The 27,501-nt window shown below is 42.9% G+C and overlaps 1 protein-coding gene across 2 annotated transcripts in view; it reads right to left on the bottom strand.

Annotated features, from left to right (window-relative positions):
• Positions 1–27,501, bottom strand: part of LOC120944825 (RNA exonuclease 1 homolog) — a 104,713-nt gene that overhangs the window by 24,430 nt on the left and 52,782 nt on the right. For both annotated transcript variants that reach the window (XM_040358610.1, XM_040358611.1), the window contains exons 12-13: positions 27,253–27,363; positions 25,537–25,652 (exon numbers count right to left, since the gene is read on the bottom strand). In XM_040358610.1, coding sequence (XP_040214544.1) covers positions 25,537–25,652; positions 27,253–27,363 — 227 coding nt within the window. The remainder of the gene's footprint in view (positions 1–25,536; positions 25,653–27,252; positions 27,364–27,501) is intronic.

Raw genomic sequence — 27,501 nt, 5'->3', positions numbered from 1 at the left:
ATTGCGTTTTTACAAAAACCGTAAAAGATATCAATCTAAAAAGTCATGTTTGGATAGCTGAATATTTTGTGACCGCTTTAAAGTTTGTTTGGTGTCTGTAAGTGAAAGTATGAAGGAGCTGAAACTTTTGGCAGAACGTGTGTTTTGAAGCAGGAAAAAGGATGTTCTCATTGACTTCAATGTTAAAAAAAAGTGTCTAAAAGCAGTACAAAAAAACTTGAAGTCCCATCGTTAGCTAAACGAGATGAACATTTTAAAAGTTGAATGGTCTCAATAGCTGAAAGTATGCAGAAGTTACGCAGATCCAAAAAACGTACGGAATAATAAAATTAAAATTAAGAACTAGAAAATGCATTTCCTGAGGAAAATGCGATGCGTGGGAATGCTGAATTGCTGAGCCCGCGCAAATGCCATTCACCATAACCACTACACTATCTTTAGGACACACAGCTCCTTTCTCTATCTGCAAAGTAGAGAGCGTCCTGACTTCCTGGTTGCCCCTCCCCCCTCAAGAGGTTTCCCCCCCCCAGGTCAGTGAGGAGGAATATTGCACTGAGGTAGAAAGCTATTTATGGAAAGAAATAGCATTACAAACGCTTTAAATTCACAGACCAAATACATGAATTACGCCTTCAAACAAACCTTAATAAATCCACAACCGTACATGCGATCAATACAGCGACTACGCCGTTTGAAACACAAGGCTTTTGTGAACGCATCGATATGAAATTTATGTTGATAAACTTAAAAATGTGGCCCTGTCAGCGATTTAGAAAAGAGCGTCTGTGTGTTTTGCAGGAATTTTTTTTAGATTTTTTAACATGAGAGTCTATGAGAGATAATTTCAGGCTGTTGTCCTTTAGAAGCTCCAGGAACTAAAACTAAAATACATATCACAAAACTGATCACATTGCCTGAAACCAGACAACAATACCTACGTTTTGATATATAAATTGTGTATGACAAGTAGATCTTGTGGGCGTGAGAGCAATTTGTTCCCCCTTTTTTTAAAGATAATATTTTTTGTGGATGATCTCCACTCTAAAGGTCACATGACATACTCTAAACCTGCTCCATAGGATTACATTATAACCGATAAAAAAAATCACTAAACGTAAATTGCGTTTTCACAAAAACCGTAAAAGATATCAATCTAAAAAGTCATGTTTGGATAGCTGAATATTTTGTGACCGCTTTAAAGTTTGTTTGGTGTCTGTAAGTGAAAGTATGAAGGAGCTGAAACTTTTGGCAGAACGTGTGTTTTGAAGCAGGAAAAAGGATGTTCTCATTGACTTCAATGTTAAAAAAAAGTGTCTAAAAGCTTAATATTTTAAAAAGTATAAAAATAGTACAAAAAAACTTGAAGAAGTCCCATCGTTGGCTGAACGAGATGAACATTTTAAAAGTTGTATGGTCTCAATAGCTGAAAGTATGCAGAAGTTACGCAGAGCCAAAAAACGTACGGAATAAAATTAAAATTAAAATTAAGAAGAAGAATAATAAAAAACGAATATCAATACTGGGAATGCTTATTAAAGCATTCCCACTAATTAAGAACTAGAAAATGCATTCCCTGAGGAAAATGCGAGTGGGAATGCTGAATTGCTGAGCCCGCACCAAAGCCATTCACCATAACCACTACACTATCTTTAGGACACACAGCTCCTTTCTCTATCTGCAAAGTAGAGAGTATGCTGACTTCCTGGTCGCCCCTCCCCCCTCAAGAGGTTTCCCCTCCCCCCAGGTCAGTGAGGAGGAATATTGCACTGAGGTAGAAAGCTATTTATGGAAAGAAATTCCATTACAAACGCCTTTTAATTCACAGACCAATACATTAATTACGCCTCCAAACAAAACGTAATAAATCCACAACCGTACATGCGATCGATACAGCGACTTCACCGTTTGAAAGACACGGCCCTTGTGAACGCATCGATATGAAATTTATGTTGATAAACTTAAAATTGTGGCCATGCCAGCGATTTAGAAAAGAGCGTCTGTGTGTTTTGCAGGAAAATTTTTTAAATTTTTAACATGGACGGTCAATGAGAGTGGTTTTGTCACTCTTGTCCTTTAGAAGCTCCTGGAACTAAAACTAAAATACGTATCACAAAACTGATCACATTGCCTGAAACCAGACAAGCATACCTACGTTTTGATATATAAATTGTGTATGACAAGTAGATCTTGTGGGCGTGAGAGCAATTTGTTCGCCCTTTTTTTAAAGATAATTTTTGTTTTCAAAGATCTCCACTCTAAAGGTCACATGACACACTCTAAACCTGCTCCATAGGATTACATTATAACCGATAAAAAAATCACTAAACGTAAATTGCGTTTTCACAAAAACCGTATAAGATATCAATCTAAAAAGTCATGTTTGGATAGCTGAATATTTTGTGACCGCTTTAAAGTTTGTTTGGTGTCTGTAAGTGAAAGTATGAAGGAGCTGAAACTTTTGGCAGAACGTGTGTTTTGAAGCAGGAAAAAGGATGTTCTCATTGACTTCAATGTTAAAAAAAAGTGTCTAAAAGCTTAATATTTTAAAAAGTATAAATGGTACAAAAAAACTTGAAGAAGTCCCATCGTTAGCTGAATGAGACGAACATTTTAAAAGTTAAATGGTCTCAATAGCTGAAAGTATGCAGAAGTTACGCAGAGCCAAAAAACGTACGGAATAAAATTAAAATTAAAACTAGAAAATGCATTTCCTGAGGAAAATGCGAGTGGGAATGCTGAATAGCTGAGCCCGCACCAAAGCCATTCACCATAACCACTACACTATCTTTAGGACACACAGCTCCTTTCTCTATCTGCAAAGTAGAGAGTATGCTGACTTCCTGGTCGCCCCTCCCCCCTCAGGAGGTTTCCCCTCCCCCCAGGTCAGTGAGGATGAATATTGCACTGAGGTAGAAAGCTAATTATGGAAAGAAATTCCATTACAAACGCCTTTTAATTCACAGACCAATACATGAATTACGCCTTCAAACAAAACGTAATAAATCCACAACCGTACATGCGATCGATACAGCGACTTCACCGTTTGAAAGACACGGCCGTTGTGAACGCATCGATATGAAATATATGTTGATAAACTTAAAATTGTGGCCATGACAGCGATTTAGAAAAGAGCGTCTTTGTGTGTTTTGCAGAAACATTTTTTAGACTTTTTAACATGACTCTTGTCCTTTAGAAGCTCCTGGAACAAAACTAAAATACGTATCACAAAACTGATCACATTGCCTGAAACCAGACAAGCATACCTACGTTTTGATATATAAATTGTGTATGACAAGTAGATCTTGTGGGCGTGAGAGCAATTTGTTCCCCCTTTTTTTAAAGATAATATTTTTTGTGGATGATCTGCACTCTAAAGGTCACATGACACACTCTAAACCTGCTCCATAGGATTACATTATAACCGATAAAATATCACTAAACGTAAATTGCGTTTTCACAAAAACCGTAAAAGATATCAATCTAAAAAGTCATGTTTGGATAGCTGAATATTTTGTGACCGCTTTAAAGTTTGTTTGGTGTCTGTAAGTGAAAGTATGAAGGAGCTGAAACTTTTGGCAGAACGTGTGTTTTGAAGCAGGAAAAAGGATGTTCTCATTGACTTCAATGTTAAAAAAAAGTGTCTAAAAGCTTAATATTTTAAAAAGTATAAATAGTACAAAAAAACTTGAAGAAGTCCCATCGTTAGCTGAATGAGACGAACATTTTAAAAGTTAAATGGTCTCAATAGCTGAAAGTATGCAGAAGTTACGCAGAGCCAAAAAACGTACGGAATAAAATTAAAATTAAGAAGAAGAACTAGAAAATGCATTCCCTGAGGAAAATGCGAGTGGGAATGCTGAATTGCTGAGCCCGCACCAAAGCCATTCACCATAACCACTACACTATCTTTAGGACACACAGCTCCTTTCTCTATCTGCAAAGTAGAGAGTATGCTGACTTCCTGGTCGCCCCTCCCCCCTCAAGAGGTTTCCCCTCCCCCCAGGTCAGTGAGGAGGAATATTGCCCTGAGGTAAGGAAAGCTATTTATGGAAAGAAATGCCATTACAAACGCCTTTTAATTCACAGACCAATACATTAATTACGCCTCCAAACAAAACGTAATAAATCCACAACCGTACATGCGATCGATACAGCGACTTCACCGTTTGAAAGACACGGCCCTTGTGAACGCATTGATATGAAATTTATGTTGATAAACTTAAAATTGTGGCCATGCCAGCGATTTAGAAAAGAGCGTCTTTGTGTGTTTTGCAGGAAAATTTTAATTTTTTTTAACATGGACGGTCAATGAGAGTGGTTTTGTCGCTCTTGTCCTTTAGAAGCTCCTGGAACTAAAACTAAAATACGTATCACAAAACTGATCACATTGCCTGAAACCAGACAAGCATACCTACGTTTTGATATATAAATTGTGTATGACAAGTAGATCTTGTGGGCGTGAGAGCAATTTGTTCGCCCTTTTTTTAAAGATAATTTTTGTTTTCAAAGATCTCCACTCTAAAGGTCACATGACACACTCTAAATCCCTTCCATAGGGTTACATTATAACCGATTCCATTTTCTGAAAAAATCGCTAAACGTAAATTGCGTTTTCACAAAAACCGTAAAAGATATCAATCTGAAAAGTCATGTTTGGATAGCTGAATATTTTGTGACCGCTTTAAAGTTTGTTTGGTGTCTGTAAGTGAAAGTATGAAGGAGCTGAAACTTTTGGCAGGACACGTGATTTGAAGTGGTAAAAAGCATGTTCTCATTGACTTCAATGTTAAAAAAAAGTGTCTAAAAGCTTAATATTTTAAAAAGTATAAATAGTACAAAAAAACTTGAAGAAGTCCCATCGTTAGCTGAACGAGACGAACATTTTAATAGTTGAATGGTCTCAATAGCTCAAAGTATGCAGAAGTTACGCAGAGCCAAAAAACGTACGGAATAAAATTAAGAAGAAGAATAATAAAAAACGACTAGAAAATGCATTCCCTGAGGAAAATGCGAGTGGGAATGCTGAATTGCTGAGCCCGCACCAAAGCCATTCACCATAACCACTACACTATCTTTAGGACACACAGCTCCTTTCTCTATCTGCAAAGTAGAGAGTATGCTGACTTCCTGGTCGCCCCTCCCCCCTCAAGAGGTTTCCCCTCCCCCCAGGTCAGTGAGGAGGAATATTGCACTGAGGTAGAAAGCTATTTATGGAAAGAAATTCCATTACAAACGCCTTTTAATTCACAGACCAATACATTAATTACGCCTCCAAACAAAACGTAATAAATCCACAACCGTACATGCGATCGATACAGCGACTTCACCGTTTGAAAGACACGGCCCTTGTGAACGCATCGATATGAAATTTATGTTGATAAACTTAAAATTGTGGCCATGCCAGCGATTTAGAAAAGAGCGTCTTTGTGTGTTTTGCAGGAAAATTTTTAAAATTTTTAACATGGACGGTCAATGAGAGTGGTTTTGTCGCTCTTGTCCTTTAGAAGCTCCTGGAACTAAAACTAAAATACGTATCACAAAACTGATCACATTGCCTGAAACCAGACAAGCATACCTACGTTTTGATATATAAATTGTGTATGACAAGTAGATCTTGTGGGCGTGAGAGCAATTTGTTCGCCCTTTTTTTAAAGATAATTTTTGTTTTCAAAGATCTCCACTCTAAAGGTCACATGACACACTCTAAACCTGCTCCATAGGATTACATTATAACCGATAAAAAAATCACTAAACGTAAATTGCGTTTTCACAAAAACCGTAAAAGATATCAATCTGAAAAGTCATGTTTGGATAGCTGAATATTTTGTGACCGCTTTAAAGTTTGTTTGGTGTCTGTAAGTGAAAGTATGAAGGAGCTGAAACTTTTGGCAGAACGTGTGTTTTGAAGCAGGAAAAAGGATGTTCTCATTGACTTCAATGTTAAAAAAAAGTGTCTAAAAGCTTAATATTTTAAAAAGTATAAATAGTACAAAAAAACTTGAAGAAGTCCCATCGTTAGCTGAATGAGACGAACATTTTAAAAGTTAAATGGTCTCAATAGCTGAAAGTATGCAGAAGTTACGCAGAGCCAAAAAACGTACGGAATAAAATTAAGAAGAAGAATAATAAAAAACGACTAGAAAATGCATTCCCTGAGGAAAATGCGAGTGGGAATGCTGAATTGCTGAGCCCGCACCAAAGCCATTCACCATAACCACTACACTATCTTTAGGACACACAGCTCCTTTCTCTATCTGCAAAGTAGAGAGTATCCTGACTTCCTGGTCGCCCCTCCCCCCTCAAGAGGTTTCCCCTCCCCCCAGGTCAGTGAGGAGGAATATTGCCCTGAGGTAAGGAAAGCTATTTATGGAAAGAAATTCCATTACAAACGCCTTTTAATTCACAGACCAATACATTAATTACGCCTCCAAACAAAACGTAATAAATCCACAACCGTACATGCGATCGATACAGCGACTTCACCGTTTGAAAGACACGGCCCTTGTGAACGCATCGATATGAAATTTATGTTGATAAACTTAAAATTGTGGCCATGCCAGCGATTTAGAAAAGAGCGTCTTTGTGTGTTTTGCAGGAAAATTTTAAAATTTTTAACATGGACGGTCAATGAGAGTGGTTTTGTCACTCTTGTCCTTTAGAAGCTCCTGGAACTAAAACTAAAATACGTATCACAAAACTGATCACATTGCCTGAAACCAGACAAGCATACCTACGTTTTGATATATAAATTGTGTATGACAAGTAGATCTTGTGGGCGTGAGAGCAATTTGTTCGCCCTTTTTTTAAAGATAATTTTTGTTTTCAAAGATCTCCACTCTAAAGGTCACATGACACACTCTAAACCTGCTCCATAGGATTACATTATAACCGATAAAAAAATCACTAAACGTAAATTGCGTTTTCACAAAAACCGTATAAGATATCAATCTAAAAAGTCATGTTTGGATAGCTGAATATTTTGTGACCGCTTTAAAGTTTGTTTGGTGTCTGTAAGTGAAAGTATGAAGGAGCTGAAACTTTTGGCAGAACGTGTGTTTTGAAGCAGGAAAAAGGATGTTCTCATTGACTTCAATGTTAAAAAAAAGTGTCTAAAAGCTTAATATTTTAAAAAGTATAAATAGTACAAAAAAACTTGAAGAAGTCCCATCGTTAGCTGAATGAGACGAACATTTTAAAAGTTAAATGGTCTCAATAGCTGAAAGTATGCAGAAGTTACGCAGAGCCAAAAAACGTACGGAATAAAATTAAGAAGAAGAATAATAAAAAACGAATATCAATACTGGGAATGCTTATTAAAGCATTCCCACTAAATATCAATACTGGGAATGCTTATTAAAGCATTCCCACTAAATATCAATACTGGGAATGCTTATTAAAGCATTCCCACTAATAATAAAAAACGAATATCAATACTGGGAATGCTTATTAAAGCATTCCCACTAATAATAAAAAACGAATATCAATACTGGGAATGCTTATTAAAGCATTCCCACTAATAAAAAACGAATATCAATACTGGGAATGCTTATTAAAGCATTCCCACTAAAAAACGAATATCAATACTGGGAATGCTTATTAAAGCATTCCCACTTATAATAAAAAACGAATATCAATACTGGGAATGCTTATTAAAGCATTCCCACTAATAATAAAAAACGAATATCAATACTGGGAATGCTTATTAAAGCATTCCCACTAATAATAAAAAACGAATATCAATACTGGGAATGCTTATTAAAGCATTCCCACTAATAATAAAAAACGAATATCAATACTGGGAATGCTTATTAAAGCATTCCCACTAATAATAAAAAACGAATATCAATACTGGGAATGCTTATGAAAGCATTCCCACTAATAATAAAAAACGAATATCAATACTGGGAATGCTTATTAAGCATTCCCACTAATAATAAAAAACGAATATCAATACTGGGAATGCTTATTAAAGCATTCCCACTAATTATCACCCAATATAGAAAAACATGTCACTACACTCATAACATCTGTGACGGCTACAACCAATGGCATCCTGAGTTTTTTTTGATGTTATGAATGGCACCAAACAGGGTAGTTCCTTCTCCTTAGTTTTAGGTACAATACATATATACCATTTCAGGTTATAGGAAAGACAATAAAAAGTGAAAAGATTACATGTAATAGTTATATTACAAAGTGTTCAGCTTTAGCTGTGGACCAAATTGTCTTGATAGGGGTTCGTGTATTCAGCAATAGGGATGAGCCGAACACCCCCTCGTTCGGTTTGCAACAGAACCTTCGAACGGACCGAACGTTCACGCAAACATTTAGAACCCCATTGATGTCAAATGGGACTCGAACGTTCAAATTCAAAAGTGCTCATTTTAAAGCCCAATATGCAAGTTATTGTCGGAAAACGGGTTTGGGGACCCGGGTCTTGCCCCAGGGAACATGCATCAATGGGGAAAAAAGTAAAAAAAAAAAAAAAAAAAAAAGTCGTTTTTTCTGGAGCAGCGAATTTAATGATGCTTAAAGTAAAAAAAAAAAAAAAAAAAGAGAAATTCCTTTAACCACTTCCCGCCCGGCCTATAGCCGATTTACGTTCCGGGAAGTGGTTATGAAATCCTGACAGGACGTTCTAGAACGTCCTGCCGGATTTCATCCCGCGCGCGCAAATGGGGGCACGCATCGCGGCGATCGGTGATGCGGGGTGTCAGTCTGACACCCTGCATCTCGGTAAAGAGCCTCCGGCGGAGACTCTTTACCACGTGATCAGCCGTGTCCAATCACGGCTGATCACGATGTAAACAGGAAGAGCCGTTGATGGCTTCCTCACTCGCGTCTGACAGACGCGAGTAGAGGAGAGCCGATCGGCGGCTCTCCTGACAGGGGGGGTTCGCGCTGATTGTTTATCAGCGCAGCCCCCCCTCGGATCGCCACACTGGACCACCAGGGATGCCCACCCTGGACCACCAGGGTGGGCAAAAAAAAAAAAAAAACCTGCAAAAAAAAAAAAAAAAAAAAAAAGATGCCAAATCAGTTGCACTGACTGGCAACCTGGCAAAATCAGTGCTGCCCCACAGTGTCCATCAGTGCCACCCCAGTGTCCATCAGTGCCACCCCACAGTGCCCATCCATGCCCAGTGCCCACCTATCAGTGCCCATCTGTGCCACCCATAAGTATCCATCAGTGCCACCCATAAGTGCCGCCCATGAGTGCCCATCAGTGCCGCCTATGTGTGCCCATCAGTGCCGCCTATGAGTGCCCATCAGTGTCGCATACCAGCGCCGCCAATCAGTGCCACCTCATCTGTGCCCGTCAGTACTACCTCATCGATGTCCATCAGTGCCATCTCATCGGTGCCCATTAGTGCTGCCATATCAGTGCCCGTAATTGAAAGAGAAAACGTATTTACAAAAAAATTAACAGAAAAAAAATAAAAACGTAATATTTTTTCCAAATTTTCAGCCTTTTTTTAGTTGTTGCGCAAAAAAATAAAAAAAATAATCGCAGAGGTGATCAAATACCACCAAAAGAAAGCTCTACTTGTGGGGAAAAAAGGACGCCAATTTTGTTTGGGTACAGTGTAGCATGACCGCGCAATTGCCATTCAAAGTGCGACAGTGCTGAAAGCTGAAAATTGGCTTGGGCAGGAAGCTGCGTAAGTGCCCTGTATGGAAGTGGTTAAATATCGTACCTGCTGGGTGTCTATAGTATGCCTGTGAAGTGGCACATGTTTAGAACTGTCCCTGCACAAAATGAGATTACTACAAGAAAAGTCATTTAAGACTGCTTGCGGCTTTAATGTAATGTTTGGTCCCTGCAATATGGATGAAAATCACTGAGAAAAAATAGCATGGGTTTCCCCGCCCCCCTCCCCCCAGGTCATTACCAGCCCCTTTGGCCCTATATTACTTTGAACAGCAGTATACAGGCGGTGCAAACAAGACAGGGACTGTAGGTTTGTTAAGTAGAATCTATTTGTAATTTTCAACTGGTACTTCTTTAAAGTGTAGCTTCAGCCATAAAATCTTTTTTTAAGCTTTTCTGAAAACAGAGAAGGGTGATCACCCCTGTAACATTTGTTTTGCGGTCTGTGTGCATCTGTTCAGAAGATTGCACCTCACTTTGTCCCAATGACAAATGATTTTTTGAAAGAAAAAAAAATATATTTTTTTGTTAAACAAGGATTGGTGATAAAGCATTAGTGGACAGGAGACACTTTTTACAGAAAAGAATTTCCCTTCCTAGGGGTAGATTTCCTCTCACTTCCTGTTGTCTCCTTCCGTTTGCAAGTAGGAGTCGTTTTTAAGTTTAATGTTTGAAAGTAGGGGCCTGCCGTATATACTCTGCATACATTTGGGCCCTAGGTGTTGGTGTTGCCACAACACTAAGTTGTCACAGTTAGTCTTGGGGGGCGCTGGAACGCCCTGCTGTGAAATATTAGATCAAGAATTGTAATTACATGCCCCTGTTGAACAAGGGCAGACAAATTGGGACTTAGGCACTGGTGCCACAACACTGCAACCCCTCACAGATACTCTAGTTGGAGTGCAACAATGAGCCCGCTGCAAAGTATTGCATCAAAAATTGTAATTATATATCAGACAGGAGGCGAGTATCTTATGCATTATCTTTCTTTAATAATGCCCATAGCAGAAATACAACTTTTTCAGTGATTTCAAATAGAAAAACGTTTTAACTGAAAGAAAAGAAAAACTACAACACCCAGCAGCCCTCAGGCTGGGACTGCCAATCATGAGGCAGGACAGCCGGCATATAAGGGGCTGCCTCCTTAGAACCTTCCTCTTTCTTTCTGCTCATGGCAGAGCATACAGATAAGTATTTCATGTAACTTTAAGCTTGATTTGTGTATATCTTAGCCCTGATACCGAATTTGGTCTCAGGTACTTTTATGGAATTTTGATTCATATGTTTAAATTTTGTGGAATATTGGGAGTTTCCCTTGTATTTCCCCGATTTTGTGATTTTATATTGTCTCCCTGATACCGGATGTCCCGGTGTCAGGTAGGTTTTTGCTGGAAATTCTGATTGTTTTATTTGGAAGATTGTGGATATGGGGAGTTCTTCCCTGGTATCCCCCGATTTTGCGCTTTTTGTCTGTTTTTCCCTGATACCGAATGGTGTCAGGTAGTTGTATTCGAGCCATGTATGTACTTTATTTTTACTTGCAGTCATCCTGTCTTGGGCTTCCCCCTCCTTGGCACCGGAGCGCTGCGGCTCCTCCATGAGGGGTCCGTGCTTTTTCCCTCGCTCCCTCAACAGGCGCCATCTCTGGGCAACTGTCCCTCCCCTCCTTCTTCCCCACGCTCGCCTTCGCGCGCTCTGTCGGGGTGCGGGGCCTCCGTCGCGGCCGCTCCCCTCCTTCACAGTCTCATCGCCCCAATCTCTGAGCGGGTCGGGAGAGAGCGGACCTCATCGACCGCTCTGTCCCTCAAACCCTCGGCTCAATAGGAACTCCAGAGGCCGTAGTCTCGCGAGACTTCACCTCTGGAGTTGAACCCCGTCAGACTCTCCTCGCAGGCTCTCCTCCCACCGCAAGCTAACCCAGTGGTGTTGGAGGCAGGCACTGCGATCGTTCTCATCTACAGTGGCAGTGCTCCTAGCTTAGTGGCTAGCACGCAGGCTTGGCAAGGCTGTTCCCCATAGGCTCGTAGGTTCGAATCCCCAGGGGGGTCTGCCCAACACAGCTTGCCAGCGTGTGCCCTAAATTGAAGATCTTTTTTAATTCCCCTTTTTATTGCTACTGTCAGTATATGAAATAATTTGAATAAATCTTCTAGATTATATATATATATATATACTCATGGTCTTTCAATAAATGAATAAATTTAATAACATTTTATAAATTAATCTGAATTAAAATAAATAGATAATTTAAAGATTCGAATCAAAATAAATAATTAAATTAAATGTATATAATAACAAATAAATTACATAATTTATACAAGCCAGGACCTCGCTCCCCCCTGTATCGCTACGCCAGTGTGCGATGCAAGACCCAGGACGTGGGTCCTCATGCTTTGCTCCATTGTGGTGGGGAATCTCTCCCCTCACTGTACTATCACAAACAAATGAATACATTTAATAAATGAATAATAATACATTATATTGGTAAATAAGTGTTTTATGATTATATGATTAATTTGATATGACAAATATATGATGTATATTTTAGAAATATAGATCATATTATGTAAATAAATGAAATATTATTTAATGAATATATTATACTAATCATCGGTTATGTCTCTGGGGAATTTATTCCCCTGGCATGTACTCTTCTGAACAATTAAATAAATAAATACGTTAATATACATAGAAATGTATAAATTATACAAATAAATAATAAATTATACCAATAGATGATTTTCACAGGTTTCTAAATATCTGATCGGTAGATCCGTCCGGGCCGCCCTGGCGTCGGTTATCCCAACCCGCCTGCACCCCCTACGTCCGGACCGTCCGGCAACGGTTTACCGCCCCCAAGAGGGACTAGGTGTCTCCAAAACACCGCCACATTTCTGTGGCCCCCGACTCCCCGGCAGGGGAAGTAAATAACATGCCCCAGGCAGTACCCCACCAGGACTGCCAACCCACTGCTCTCCCAGACTCCGATCGACCCCGAGCCTAGCCAGACCCATTCATGGACTCTTCCAGAGTCGTCCGAGGCGGCTAACACCTTTGAGTCTGAGGATGAAGATGATGATGATGACTATTTGAGCAGTGGGCACATGACGCTTCATGACGACGCCAACCCTGTGTACCAGGGTGGAACATTATTGGACTCTCATGGAGAGCCATGTCGATCCGGGGGCGATTGCCATCCTCACTCCGGTGACTGGGCACCTCTACCCGAGGCGGCCCAATATATCAATACTGGACCCGGACATCGGTCGGTAAACCCCACCGAAACAAATTGAGGGCGTACTACCCCCTTCCATTGCCAAATAAGGTCGTGCACACCCCCGGGGTGGACCCCATACTCTGGAGGTATCTCACCAAACACGAGAAGTATCCCAAAAGAGAATAGAGAGGTCCTTTCGGACCATTCAGTCCAGGGTCTTAGACCTTTTTGGTTCTATCACCACAACCTACGCCTTACCGAACGGGCTACTGCCGCTGAACAACCGTTCGACCCAGTCCAACTCAGGGGCTTGGCCCAAGGGGCAGTTGCCTCCTGGGATGCACGAACATTACGTGTCCGACAGGACACCGCCGCTCAAGCTCAATGAGACTTGATCCCCAGCGGTTCCACCTAGCCGAATCAGACCCTGGTCATACCACCGAGGGCATGCTACTCGGGATCACGCTGATAGTTATTACAAGTCGGTAGGGCTCCAGGCTTCCTCAGTAACATCTTCCTGGCCAGGTAAGGGTGGAGGTTATCGCCCTGCGGTAAAATCTCACCTCTGCGGTTCAGAGGGGTGAGGTTGGTTATCTACTTGGAAGGCCTACTCTTAACAGCTCGTCCTCCTCGCCTGGCGAGCGAACACGTCTCCCGGACAACTCCCCATAGATCACGGGGATCTAGCCTCTCCCCATCGCAGGGGATAGAGTTTTTCGGGTTCTTGGTGGACACCAGCCGAGCGGTCCTTCGGCTACCCATGATCAATTGACCGCCATCTGCAAGAGGTCAGTATCTTACTGGGCAGACTACGGGTCTCCTTACGCGGATTGGCTCGCCTAGCGGCCTGTTATCGGCGTAAATCCAGACCATTTTTCCGGCACCCCCCCTTCACTATCGAGCCCTCCAGAAACTCAGGGCCCTGCGTCTTCGCTAGGGGCTTCACTGTGCAGACGAAATCGCTTTGGACACAGAAGCCATACTGGTCCTACGGTGGTGGTTGCGTCAGGCCGGCGATCGGACGGCAAGACCATCTTCAATTCCATGACGGACTTCGTCATAGAGTCGGATGCCATCCGCCTCGGCGGGGTGCTCGGTGCGGTCCCTCGTCCGCAAGAGGGACTTGGCCCGCAGCGGAGTCTCTGCTGCATGTCAACACGTAGAACTCCTGGCGACCTTCCTGCCGTCAGGAATCTGCTGCCACACGAGTCCAACTACTGTGTGTTCCTGCGCATGGACAACGTAACCGCGGTCGGTATGTCAATCGCTTGGGGGGTCCCAGATCCAGTATCCTAGCAGATCGTCCAAAGACTTCTGGCAATATACCTGGAGCACAACATCGTTCCGGTTGCGGAATATGCCTCAGGCACTTCCAATATGATGGCGGATTGGAATTCTCGTTACCCAATCGATTCAGGCGATTGGCGGCTTCGCCGGTCAATGCTCCTGGCCTTCGCTCACCTATGGGATCCTTGCTGAAAACTATGGACTATTCGTCTTTCGTCTCTCCTGCACTTTTACAACCAGAGGTCGGATCCGGAGGCGCATTCTGTGGACGCCCTCCGCCGAAACCCGGCCACAGGGGACACATTACGCGTTCCCCCGTTCTCGTTGACCCTCAGGGTCCTCCTTCACTTTACAAACATGAGAACATCAGTCGTGCGGTTCACTCTGCGGTGGCCAACGTAACCAAGGCTTCCCCTCCTCCTGGGGATGTCGATGGATCTCCCCGGGTTGTTTACTCGCTCCCCTCATCTCCTTGCCAGTCCGGACGGGGATCTGCACCCTCTACTCACGGCGCTCATCCTACCTCGCCCCGCTTGGGTGACTTCGGGGTGCCGGTCGCGAACAGCGATTTTTAAAAGTTCAGCTGGGGTCTCCTTGCTTGGGCCTGGGCCCCGGGGCTAGATCGACATCTCGATCTACCTGGGGACTCTAGGTGGTGTGATCAAGGACAGGTTGGCCTGTTCGGACGTCTGCCTGTAGTGACCAACTATCTGACGGACTCTTTGGAATCCGGGAGGTCCTATGGCTCCCTTAACATCCATCGCTCGGCGACTCTAGCCTACGCTCCCTTGTAGTCTTACTACCGGTGGGGGAACATCCATGGGTGTACCGACTTTGACAGGCGTTAAGTTCAACGCACTTCACTCCGCCATACGTGTGTCGGGCTTCACGACGTTGGACATAGCCAGGCGTCGGGTCTCATTTCACTGAGTCAGGTTTTTTCCATCATGTGTAGGCCAGCGACGGGTCTTCCATCGGCTTTCTACCCGTTCTTCTCTGCGCATCCACAACTAGGCGTGCTCCGCTCTATACAGGCTTACGAGCCATTGACGGTCCCACTGCGATCCTCGCAATTCTCTCAATTCCTTATCTCCTACGTCAATCCTCAGTTTCTGGATTTCGCGGCTACGCTAGCCAGAGGGGCACGGTCGGTCATGGTTAGGGCAAGGTTGACATAACCCCATTAGGTGCCCATCACTAGGGTCGTCACCTCGAACGGCTCCCTCTAGGACTTACGGCTAGCGGCGGACTGGTCGTCCCGACCACCTTCCGCCAATTCTGCTTCAGACCGGAGGAACACATATCTCTATCAGTTTGTAGTTGTTCCGATTGCTATCATTTATATATATACATTGTCATAGCTTGAACTTGCATAAGATATGAGCCTCCTGTCTGATATATAATTCGAGATTTTCCTAGCTTGTGACGGAAAATATTATTTATATGAAGACAGGAGGCGAGTATCTTCCCTCCCGACCCAACCCTATCACGGTGTTGTCTCTCTCTCGTTCTAGGCTGTTGAACCACGCATCCCGCAAGTCGGAGGCTGATACGCCCCGGGAGTTGAGATTGCTGTTCCGTTTCGATCCATGGTTTTAGTTCATCGCAGACCAAAGATGGAGATTCCTACTGCGCTCCAGATCCGGAGTCGGGATGCCGTTGACCGAATCCGGTACCGAAGGTCCAGTTTACCAGGGTCCCGGTGTTTTCGAACTGTTTGCTGTTCCGGGCTACCTGCCGATTCGCCTCAAGAAAGAGGAAGGTTCTAAGGAGGCAGCCCCTTATATGCCGGCTGTCCTGCCTCATGATTGGCAGTCCCAGCCTGAGGGCTGCTGGGTGTTGTAGTTTTTCTTTTCTTTCAGTTAAAACATTTTTCTATTTGAAATCACTGAAAAAGTTGTATTTCTGCCATGGGCATTATTAAAGAAAGATAATGCATAAGATACTCGCCTCCTGTCTTCATATAATTAATATTTTCCGTCACAAGCTAGGAAAATCTCGAATTACACGCCCCTGTTAAACAGGGGCAGAAAAATTGGGCCTTAGCCACTGGTGGCGGTGCCCAGAACCAACAATGTTCTTACAAGCCATCAGCAAGATCATTGAGGAGGAAAGGGATATTCACTCAGCACAACAGGATAGTCACTCAGCATCAGCATAGGCAGTCTTGAAGGGATCTGACATTTCAAAAAAAAATATTCAGTTACATCAGCAATATGTGCTTGGTAGCTGGTGGTGATCCAAGCCTGATTCATTTTTATGAAGGTCAGTCGATAGAGTCGGTGGAGAGGCGCACCCTGTGATCGGTTACAATGATCCGCAGCCACCTCATCCCAGCCACATACAAGTCCATGGGTTCCTTGGGACTGTAATTGATCCCTTGAAGACTGCTGCTGATGCGGAGTGCTAGGCTCCACCTCCATGCTGACACAATCCTCCTCCTCGTCCTCTTCCTGTGTGATAGGCGGGCAAGCAGGACACTGTCTGGATAAAGGGGGCCTTGAGAGGTAAGGAAGTCCTCCTCTTCCTCCCTCTGTTCTGCCTCAAGGGCCCTGTCCATTATTCCATGCAGCGTGTGCTCCAACATGTGAATAAGAGGGACAGTCTCACTGATGCATGCACCGTCACTGCTCACCATCCTTGTGGCCTCCTCAAATGGTGACAGGACATCCCTGATCAAGGCCCACTGGCGTGGGGGAAAAAACACAAGCTCCCCTGACTCAGTTCTGCTGCCATATTGGCACAGATACTCATTGATGGCCCTCTGCTGCATGTGCAGCCGCTGCAGCATGGCCAACGTAGAGTTCCACCTGGTGGGCATGTCACAGATTAGGCGGTTCTTGGGCAGGTTGTATTCCCTTTGGAGGTCTGCCAGCCGAGCACTGGCATTATATGACCATCGGAAATGCACACAGACTTTCCTGGCCTGCTTCAGGACATCCTGTAAGCCTGGGTACCTGCCCAAGAACCGCTGCACCACCAAATTAAAGGACATGAGCAAAACCGGGCACATGGGTCAGTTGTCCCTGTCGTAGGGCGGAGAGGAGGTTGGTGCCATTGTCGCAAACCACCATTCCTGGCCTAAGCTGGCGTGGAGTCAACCACCTCTGAGCCTGCCCCTGCAGAGCTGACAGAACCTCCTGTCCCCCCGAAGCACACCAGCTCAAGCACCGCATGGCATCTCTTTGCCTGCGTACCTGCGTAGCCCCTTGAACGCCTATGAAGCACCGCTGGTTCCAAGGACACATCAGCACAGGAAGGGGCCACAGAGGAAGAAGAGGGGGTGGAGGAGAGAGGTGTGTCACAATCAGTCGTAGCATTTTGGAGGCGTGGTGGCGGAACAACCTCCAACACTACTGTACCTTGTCCTGCATCCTTCCCAGCTGCCAGCAGAGTCACCCAATGCGCCGTGAAAGAAAGGCAACGTCCCTGTCCATGCCTGCTGGACCATGAGTCAGTTTATATTTTGCCATCAGTGCAAAATATAAAGTATACCCCAAATTTTGTGGAAGGTTTTGTTCCGTTTCCGGAGTTCAAAAATATGTTTATACAGTGGGATAGCGTCATTAATAAGTTTTAACCAGAGGGATTTCAGAGAGGTCTGTGTGCCCTTCCAGGACAGTAAAATAGCTTTAACATAGAAGAGTATACGGAGCAGTCTCTTGGCATGTGATGATTGGTGTAATTCGCCAAAAATGCCTAATAGGCAGTTATTGGGGTGGATTATGTTTGGGAGGCCTAGCGCCGATGAGATGAAAGCACCCACTTTTTCCCAGAAGTCCTAGACTACCGGGCATGTCCAGAAGCAGTGTAAGAAATCGGCCTCCCGGCCACAGTGGCGGAAAAAGGCAGCTGAGGGCAGGAGACCCAACCTGTGTAACCTAGCCGGAGTGAGGTGGGTTTGATGGAAAATTTGTACCTGTATGATGCGGTCCCGGGAAGCAATAACAGAGGTTTTATACGCATCACTAAATTCTGACCAGTTCTCGTCTACCAGGGAGATGTCCAGAGAGGTCCATTTTACCTGAGCTTTGTGAAACCTGGGGTTAAAGTCAGTCATTAGGGCTGCATAATAGGTGGAGACAAGTTTAGTGGGATCTGGCTGTCTGAGCAGTTTTTCCAATGGGGGTAGGTCAGTGGGATCATCCAGGGAGCCAAACTGGGCACGGATAGTGTGCCTGAGCTGGTAGTAATAAAATAGGTACGATATTGGTAAATCGAAATCTAAACGTAGCTGAGAAAAAGATTTAAAGCCCTGAGCATTGTACAGGTGGCATAAATATTTAACCCCCTTGGAGTACCAGCGATTGGGATCAGGAAGGGAGTATAGTTCCTGCAGATTGGGGTTAAACCACAGGGGGTTGTTGGGAGATTTCAGCCAGGTGTGCCTGGATATTTTGGTGACAATATAACGAAAAGAAGAAAGGTAGGTGGCAAATATGGAGGTTCCCGGGCGATCGGGGACCCGGCCTCTGTAGATAATATTATGTAGGGTTTCCAGAGAAGATGCAATGGCTCCCTCCGTGGAGGTACAGGCATTGGCCAGAACCAGGCACAGCTAATCGTGGATGTGCACCAACTGGGATGCCAAATATAGAAAGCAGTTGGGAAATGCCAGGCCTGCCAAGTGCGCTGGCAACCGTAGTGTTTCAAGTGCTACCTTGGGGGAGCCACTCTTCCACAGGAAAGTAGTACATATTGAATCTATGCATTTAAAAAATAGATTTAGGTATTTTGCAAGGGAAATTGGCAAGGATATAGAGTAATCTCGGTAGGTACATCATTTTGAGGACGTTGGCCCTCCCCATAAGATCCAGAGGCAGATCCATCCACTGCTTGGTCTGTTCCCGAAGGCGGACCAATAGAGGATCTAAGTTATTGGTGACATATAAAGATAAAGGGGTCTGCACCAGAACCCCAAGGTACCTAAAGGAGGATACCACTTGAAGCTGGGAATTCGGGTGAATCAGGGGAGGCTCAGCCACATCTAGGGAGGAAAAGACTAGACTTATCCCAATTCACCCGGAAGCCAGAATAGTCTCCAAAAAGGTATTAATCTCCACCAACAGGGCCTGAAGTGATTTATTAGTATCAGCCAGATACACCAATGTGTTATCTGCATAAAGTGAAATGCGCTCCTCTATATTAGCAATTGGGAGTCCTTTAATTGGAGGGGGAGGAGCGAATGCTAAACGCAAGCAACTCCATGGCCAGGGCAAACAAGAGGGGCGACAACGGGCACCCCTCTCGTGTGCCCCTAGTAATCGGGGGGCCAGTGATTACACACCAAGTAGCTTTAGGTGCAAACTACAGAGGACACGTGCAGTACACACCAAGTAGCTTTAGGTGCAAACTACAGAGGACACAGGCAATACACCACGTGAGAATACTGCAGCTAGCACGATCAACTGCCTGCCAGTAAATTAGTAATAGCTGATCTAGCTAAACTATACAGTGTATAAATGTATGTACAACACCTGGGATGCATATATATCCTCTACACACCAACTTTAACCGACTAGCCTGCCTGCTCTATCTACCTAGAAAAAAATTACACTGTCTCTCTCTGTCTTTAACCACCGCAACACACTACACAAGGCCGACCTGCAGGCGACCTTTTATAGTGTGGGGCGTGTACTAAACCCCCATAGCCATAATTGGCTAAAGCCACCCTGGCTTTGGCCAATTATGGCTCTCCGTTTTTTGCGCGCTGTGATTGGCCAAGCATGCGGGTCATAGTGCATGCTTGGCCAATCATCAGCCAGCAATGCACTGCGATGCCGCAGTGAATTTTGGGCCATGACGCGCCACTCAAATTTGGCGCGAATGGCCCGTAACGTTCGTATTTCGATGAACGGTCGAACACGAAGCTCATCCCTATTTAGCAACTATAGTGTAGCTGGTTGTGTCAAGATTTCCAATGTGTACAAGTCAACTGAAGCGATTAGCATATATAGAGTAGACATTAGTTAGGGAAATGATTGCCCGCATGGGCAGAGAAAACCAGCAAGTTAGAAACGGGGGGGGGGGGGTGGAGACTAAGAACTTACAGGGACTAAAAAGGATTTTTAATGTCATACCTGCTTTATTGGTTATTATCCTCAACCGCCATTCTGCCAACCTTTTGCAAAACCATAAAAAGAGGTATGAAGCAATATGCGCTTCACATGGCATCTACATTTTTCAAAAAAATCTATTACCAGACCAGTGTTGGCAACGCAACCACTAAATGCCATATTTTCTGGGATTGCCCAGACCATGATCTGTCAAAAATTACCAGGTTGCTCTCAGTCACAGCAAATAGTAATTCACTTGCTAATAAAAAAAAAAAAAAAAAAAAAAGGCATAAAAAAATTAAATAATTGTTCGTACATTTAGTCATCAGCAAAAGTCAGTATACCAACACTAAATTGCCTCCCATAATTGTGCACTGGATTGCAAGAGTAAATGTTATTGTGGCCATTGAAGATCTGACACCACCCCTTAAAGCGGATGAATGAAAAGTTTAGAAAGGTATTCTTGAATAAATTTAAAAAATTCATCAGAATTCTGATCTATACGATAACAGATTCCCTATTCAAACCAACAAAATCGATCAAAGGGAAAATTATTGCTCAATTCCTAACTTTCTTTCTACTAATCCCCCAAATCCCCCCTACACCCCTTGCTCCCAGTCTCTCACTAGGGGGATGGGCAAGGACATCGGCATGTACATTTTTTAACTGCATTGACTGAGGGACTTTGTGTTCATGTTTTGCATTTTATTGTGTAGAAATAATAGAGCTGAATACACCCCCACCCCATGGCTAGTTGCATTAATATAAGTTAGCACAATGGTTTATAACAGTACATGTATACATGTTTTCTTTAAAAAAAGTGTTAATAAACCCAAAACTAAAAATATGTAATATATTGCAGCATTTGTTTTCTTTTAGGCTCCCCCCCCCCCTATTTTCACCTGGTGATCTGGCCAGTACCATTTCCTGTAATAAGGAGTGAGGTGAAGCTCTGCAAGCTTCCATCATCCAATCATGTGCAAGCAATTTTTTTTCCAGTCCTTGTTTTTATGGCATGTCTGTATGATTTTTTTTTTTAGCGTACGCATGCAAGGTTTGGTTAAACCTGGTATGATTTCCCAAAAGTTTAACTTTATTCTTAAAAGAAATATCCAAGTTCAGAGTCTTGTATGTCATGTAAATTTTAGTTAACAGCGCTTTCCTTTGACACTTCATCAAAGCAGGGTTTGGTGAAACCCTAGGGGTAACATCTGTAGTATTCACTGAGACTTGTATTTCCCTCAGAGTTGTCATAGGTCTCTTGGTGGCCTCAGTCTCCTCGAACAGTGGCTCAGGGCATAGCATGTTCTTGACAGATTTACAACTGTGCCACTTTCAAATTTTTGGTAACTTGGACATTTTCCTGTGCCTTTTCAATTCAGAATATGATCACCTTTTAAAGAAGTTGCTTGGAGTGTTTTATCTTCATGATACAGGTTATGTCAGAATACTAACTTTTCAGAAGTTGAACCTCCTAGATACACAAAGTTGGACCTTTCAGATACACGTTCTCACTTGAAGCCCCATTAACTACACAGGTAATCTTGGATTATTTCTATTTTGGAAAATAGTTGCCTGGACCGTTAATTTAGGGGTTTTATTTAGTCCCCCCCCCCCCCCCCCTGTAAATCATTTAATAGATCATTTTCAAAAGACATGAAAGCTTGTTGATCAGCGTAAAAACTAAATTAAATGGACTGATTTAATGTTCTGAAGAAGAAAAAAAAAAAATTGCACCAAACCTTTTCTTGCTCTAACAAATTTTGGGTGCAATTCACTTTAAACTTCTGCCACTTCAGTGATGAGAAGATTACCGTTGTGGTTGACTAGGACAGTCTACTTGAATTATCCGACTACACTATTCTAAATACAAAAAAAAAAAAAAAACACCTTTGTGTCACCATCTAAGGCAGTGGTGTCCAAACATAGTAGTGGAGGTCTGTATCGCTATCAACTTTTTACTGCAAATTTTTATTTTAAAGATAGCAATGATAATAGCAAATAGAAATACATTGTGCCCAAGGGCTTCTCCACTCACCTGTGTACCGTTGCTGTATTCCCTCTCTTCCCAGCCTTTATAGAAGTAACGTGCTGCCAAAGACATGACCATGCATGTTTTTGTTTTGTTTTTTAAAATGTGGTGCTCAATTGAGTAGTAGAGTCCGAGCCTTCATTAGTGATGGTAGCAGTAATAAAACCTCTTCACTAATGTCTTTGTAAGCAATAACCCCCTTTCCTTCATTAGTGTCAGGGCATAAATAATATCACCCCAACCTCTATTGGTGGCAGTAACCCCTTGCACTTTATTGGTGTTCAGTGGCAGTAAACCTTCCCCCGCCCTCCTCTTCATTGCTGTTTAGTGTCAGTAACTGGCCCCACCCCTCCTTCATTGGAGTTCAGTGGTACTGTGCTCCCATGCCACTTCCTTCGTCAGGCCAGAACTATATATGTCACTGTTAGACAGGACAATATTTCACCCAGCAGGTACCAGACGCAGAGAACAGGCCAACAGGCTGTCAGTCTGCATCCTAGCTGTTGTACTCACAAAAGGTGGATCCACGGGGTCACCAGTTTTGATAGGTGTTTAAGACAATTTTGCAAACAAGACCCCAAAACCCCTTTCAAGGTAATCCAAACCATAACCTGACATCCCATCCACATGGACAGGCAGAGCACTGGAACACAATCAAAATACCTTTGCCATATTTACCGACTTAGCAGATCAATCTTTTCCAAATGTTTATAGGCCTAGCTGTGTGGGTATAACTGCATTAAATTATTAACACCTTGAGAGCATTACAAAGTCATTTCACCTTTTATGAAAATACAGCTCCGTGTTAACTTGCTGTGCTTCTGTGACACTTTCTAAACTAGTTACATTTTTAATCACTGATCTCAAAATGGTCACCTGCAGTTCAGTGCTATAGCAACAGCCTCCACATGAGCCAATTTAAATGCAACAAACAGGGTTATTAAGTTTAAATGTCATCAGTTATATGGGTTATGAAGTGCCTCACAATACTTCAGTGTAAACAAGGTTTTTAGTAAGGCTTTGGAAACATGCCTTGGAGTATAACGAAGCAAACACTATTTTACCAACTAATCTATTGCAATATTGGCACCCACAAAAAGCTGCAGAATGCCACGGGGAGGGGGGGGGTGGTCAAGGCATTTGCCAGCACATTGAGAGTAGCAGTGATTAGTCTTTGTATTTCTTCTAGATCTGTTCTGTAATCCCAAAAGGACACATGGGGGTGAAGTTTTCTAAAAATGTGCAGATCAGTTTGCCCAGTGAAACACACATACATTTGCCCTCTTTAACCACTTCAGCCCCGGACCATTTTGCTAGTCAATGACTGGGCCACTTTTTGCGATTCGGCACTGCGTCACTTTAACTGACAATTGCTTGGTCGTGTGCGACGTGGCTCCCAAACAAAATTGGCGTCCTTTTTTCCCCACAAATAGAGCTTTCTTTTGGTGGTATTTGATCACCTCTGCGGTTTTTATTTTTTGGACTATAAACAAAAATAGAGCGACTATTTTTTAAAAAAGAGAGAATAATTTACTTTTTGCTGTAATAAAATATCCCCCAAAAACAAAGTTCTCCTCAGTTTAGGCCGATACGTATTCTTTTACACATTTTTCGTAATAAAAAAATAAAAAGCGTTCGACTGGTTCGCGCAAAAATTATAGCGTCTACAAAATAGGGGATAGATTTATGGAATTTTTATTAAAAAAAAAAAAAAAAAAAAAAAAATGTTTTTACTAGTAATGGGGGCAATCTACAATTATCGGTACTGCAACCTAATGGCGGACACATTTTTGGGACCATTGGCATTTTTATAGCGATCAGCGCTATAAAAATGCATGGATTACTGTAAAAATGTCACTGCAAGGGGTTAACACTAGGGGTTAATTATGTTCCCTCATTGTGTTTTAACTGGAGGGGGGTGGGACTGACTAGAGGAAATGATAGATTGCTGGTCATACATTGTATTAACATGCGATCAGTCATTTCTCCCCCTGAAAGGACCGGGAGCTGTGCATTTACACACAGCTCCCGGTTCTCGCTCTGTAACGAGCAATCGCGGGTGCCCGGCGGTGATCGCGCCCACCGGGCACTCCCATCGGCACCAGGGGCGCACCCCTATCGGCTGCAATGCAAAATCACGTTATATTACATGATTTTGCGCAGCCGAGCCGACCTGCCGCAAAACTACAGTGGGCGGTCAGCAAGAGGTTAAAATGTAATCTGGCCATTGCCTGTTCTGAATAAATGTTTTTCATGGCTAAAAACTGAAAATGACTGTTTGGCCACTTGATGGGGCCAATTATAAAATGGGAATTTCCTATAATAAAAAGCCATTTAGTGGTTAGATGCAATATTTTCACATCACAGGAAAAAGCTTAAAAAACGGTAACTCCACTTTCGTGGGGGAAGAAAAAAAAAAAAAAAAAACGGAGAAGAAAAAAAAAACGGCAAAGAAAAAAAATAGTGTATACAATTGCGATAAGTCATATTGCAATTGTATGGCATTAAAAATTACCTTTCCTTTTCAAACTGCAGCTCTGTACAATTCAGATTTCAGGCACACCCCGCAACAAAAATGGCATTTTTTGGCGAGTTACTCCCAATATGAAATCACATGTAAAACAAATGCAGACCAGCAGCTTTCCTCATTAGAGCCCTGCACAGTTAATTGATAATTATGAAACCACTCCCATTAGATTTACTTTCCTTCTTGGGAACAGAAACACAGGGATTTTTTTCAGATCAAAAAAGATAGGAATCTGCAATAAAGTTTGTCAACATCCTTGTACATAGATCACCTAGAGGGGAATGTTTTTTTTCTCCCAACTAAAGTGGAGTTACGCTTTAACTTATTTTGGCCACATTCGCACAGAATGAATCTACATGCACTTTCACTGGGCAAATTGCTCTGCAAATTTTATAAACATTCCAAATTGATTCAAGAAATTATTACACATCTCTTGCATTTAGAAAACGTTTGTTTAGTCCAGATTCAATTGCATATATGGCTGTATGAGTACAGTAAACAAACTTACATTTTCTCCATATTTTTGAAGCCCCACATTCATAACCATTACCCAGCAGTGTTGTCCCTTGGGGTTTTTGCTGAGAAACCCATCCTGCCTCTAAGTGTCCTATTTACCTTTTTTTATATACAGAGTTAATCATCTCCCATTTGGCCCTTGTTGTATACGAAAAATAGCCTATGATTATCACAAAGTACACTAACCCACCACTGTAGCATTTAAAAAAAAAAAAAAAAAAAAAAACAGACAATAAAAGCTATACATACCTGGTATTATAATCTATGATGTCATTGTCCGGCTTCACAAAAGTATCATAAACCACCTGTAAACTGTGACTGACCACTGTGACTCTTGTAAGTTCCAGACCATGTGTGGTGTAGCACTAAATGCATAAAGTAATTTTTACATGTTAAAAAAATAAAAATCACTGTAGGCCCTTTTAGACAGTTAGTAAAGTAGTTGTAAAAACGTATATATTTTTTTTTAAAACAAATATGTTACACCTACCTGCTCTATGCAATTGATTGCACGGAGCAGCCCTGAATCTCCATTTCTGGAGTCCCCATTAGCGCTCTAGGTTCCTCCTCTTCTCAGTGAGCCACCATAGGAAGCCACTTCACATGGGAGGTGCACCTGCAGGCTTGCTCCCAAGTCAGGCTGTGTGTTTACAGACATGGTGTAGCTTGGCCCAGCACCCTCTTCACATGATTTAATTAACAGCAGCAGAAGCCAATGTCTCACACCAATTTCACTGAGTCCTGTTAGAAGAAAAAGAGCAGGGCAACTGCACTCGGGCACAGCGCTGGAGAAAGACTGGGCTCAGGTATTTGTGGATGCAGGGGGCGATACAAATACTGTGACATTTTTTTCCTTCATGCAGGAAATTAGGGGAAAAAAAAAAAAACACAAAAAAGCAAACACACACACACACACACACACACACACACACACACACACACTATGCTGCCTGGTAATGCAATGGCACATAAAATCCAAGTCTGGAAGAGTGCCATAATCCTCACAGGTGCTTTAGCCCTCGTTCACATTGAATGCAGCTTTGAAATCATAATTTCAAAGCTGCAGAGTGCTACTTGGAAGACATCCGTTCGGCTTCTTGCACAGATGCCAATGCAAGTCGCATTCGAAATCCCCAAAAGTAGTGCTTCAATTTGAACAGTGTCATTACTAGGGTTGTCCCTATACCAGTATCGGTATCGGGACCGATACCGAGTATTTGCGGGAGTACTTGTACTCCCACAAATACCCCCGATACCTAAATAGAATACTTGATCCAACCACCCACCGCCCCCCCGCCGCAACGAATGCCGCCGCCGACCCCGTTGCATACCGCAAGAACGCCGCATGGGTTAAACAGCGTGCGGGAATATCACAGCTTTTATTTGAATAGCTGTAGTATTCCCGCTGCGCCGCGTATAGACACTCCCCCTTGCTCGGGATCTGTCCAATCCCGAGCAAGGGGGAGTGTCTATACGCGGCGCAGCGGGAATACTACAGCTATTCAAATGAAAGCTGTGATGTTCCCCGCACGCTGTTTAACCCATGCGGCGGCATCAAGGTATGGGGGGGACATGGCTGGATATAGGGGGACATGGCTGCATTTATGGGGGGGGACATGGCTGCATTTGGGGACACATTTTAAAAAAAAGTATTGGTATTCGGTATCGGCGAGTACTTGGAAAAAAAGTATCGGTACTTGTACTTGGTCCTAAAAAAGTGGTATGGGGACAACCCTAGTCATTACCAATAGGGTGCAACAAGTCGCTCCGGTGTGAATGGAGGCTTAGGGCTTTATGGAAAAAAAAAAAAAAAAAGTGCCAATGGGAACTTCCACTATTGAATTCTTAAGACAAGTCATTACGCTATTCCATTCATCAGTGCCCAATATCAATTTTTGATGGAAGTAGCCTTTAGTAGAGAACATAGCTCTTTTGCCCATTTTTAAATACCAGCAAAACTATTACCATTTCGCAGTCCACAGAAAATATTCCAGGATTGTCATCAGAAGGCTGAAGCTTTGGGAAAGTCCCTATAAATCCATCAAGATTTTCCTTATGACCCTCATGAACATGGAGCTGAAAGTAAACAAAAATAAAACAAAATAATTCAAGAATATTTACCCCTTTATAACCAGGCCCTTTGGCTTTTTAATTAACAGCATATCTGTAAAAGCATTTTCTTTATCGTACATCACGGGACACAGAGCAACCATA

Source organism: Rana temporaria, chromosome 1 (assembly GCF_905171775.1).
Source record: "Rana temporaria chromosome 1, aRanTem1.1, whole genome shotgun sequence".
Taxonomy (NCBI): domain Eukaryota; kingdom Metazoa; phylum Chordata; class Amphibia; order Anura; family Ranidae; genus Rana; species Rana temporaria.
Note: the sequence above shows the minus strand (reverse complement) of the source record. Positions and strands in the feature narration are given on the sequence as shown.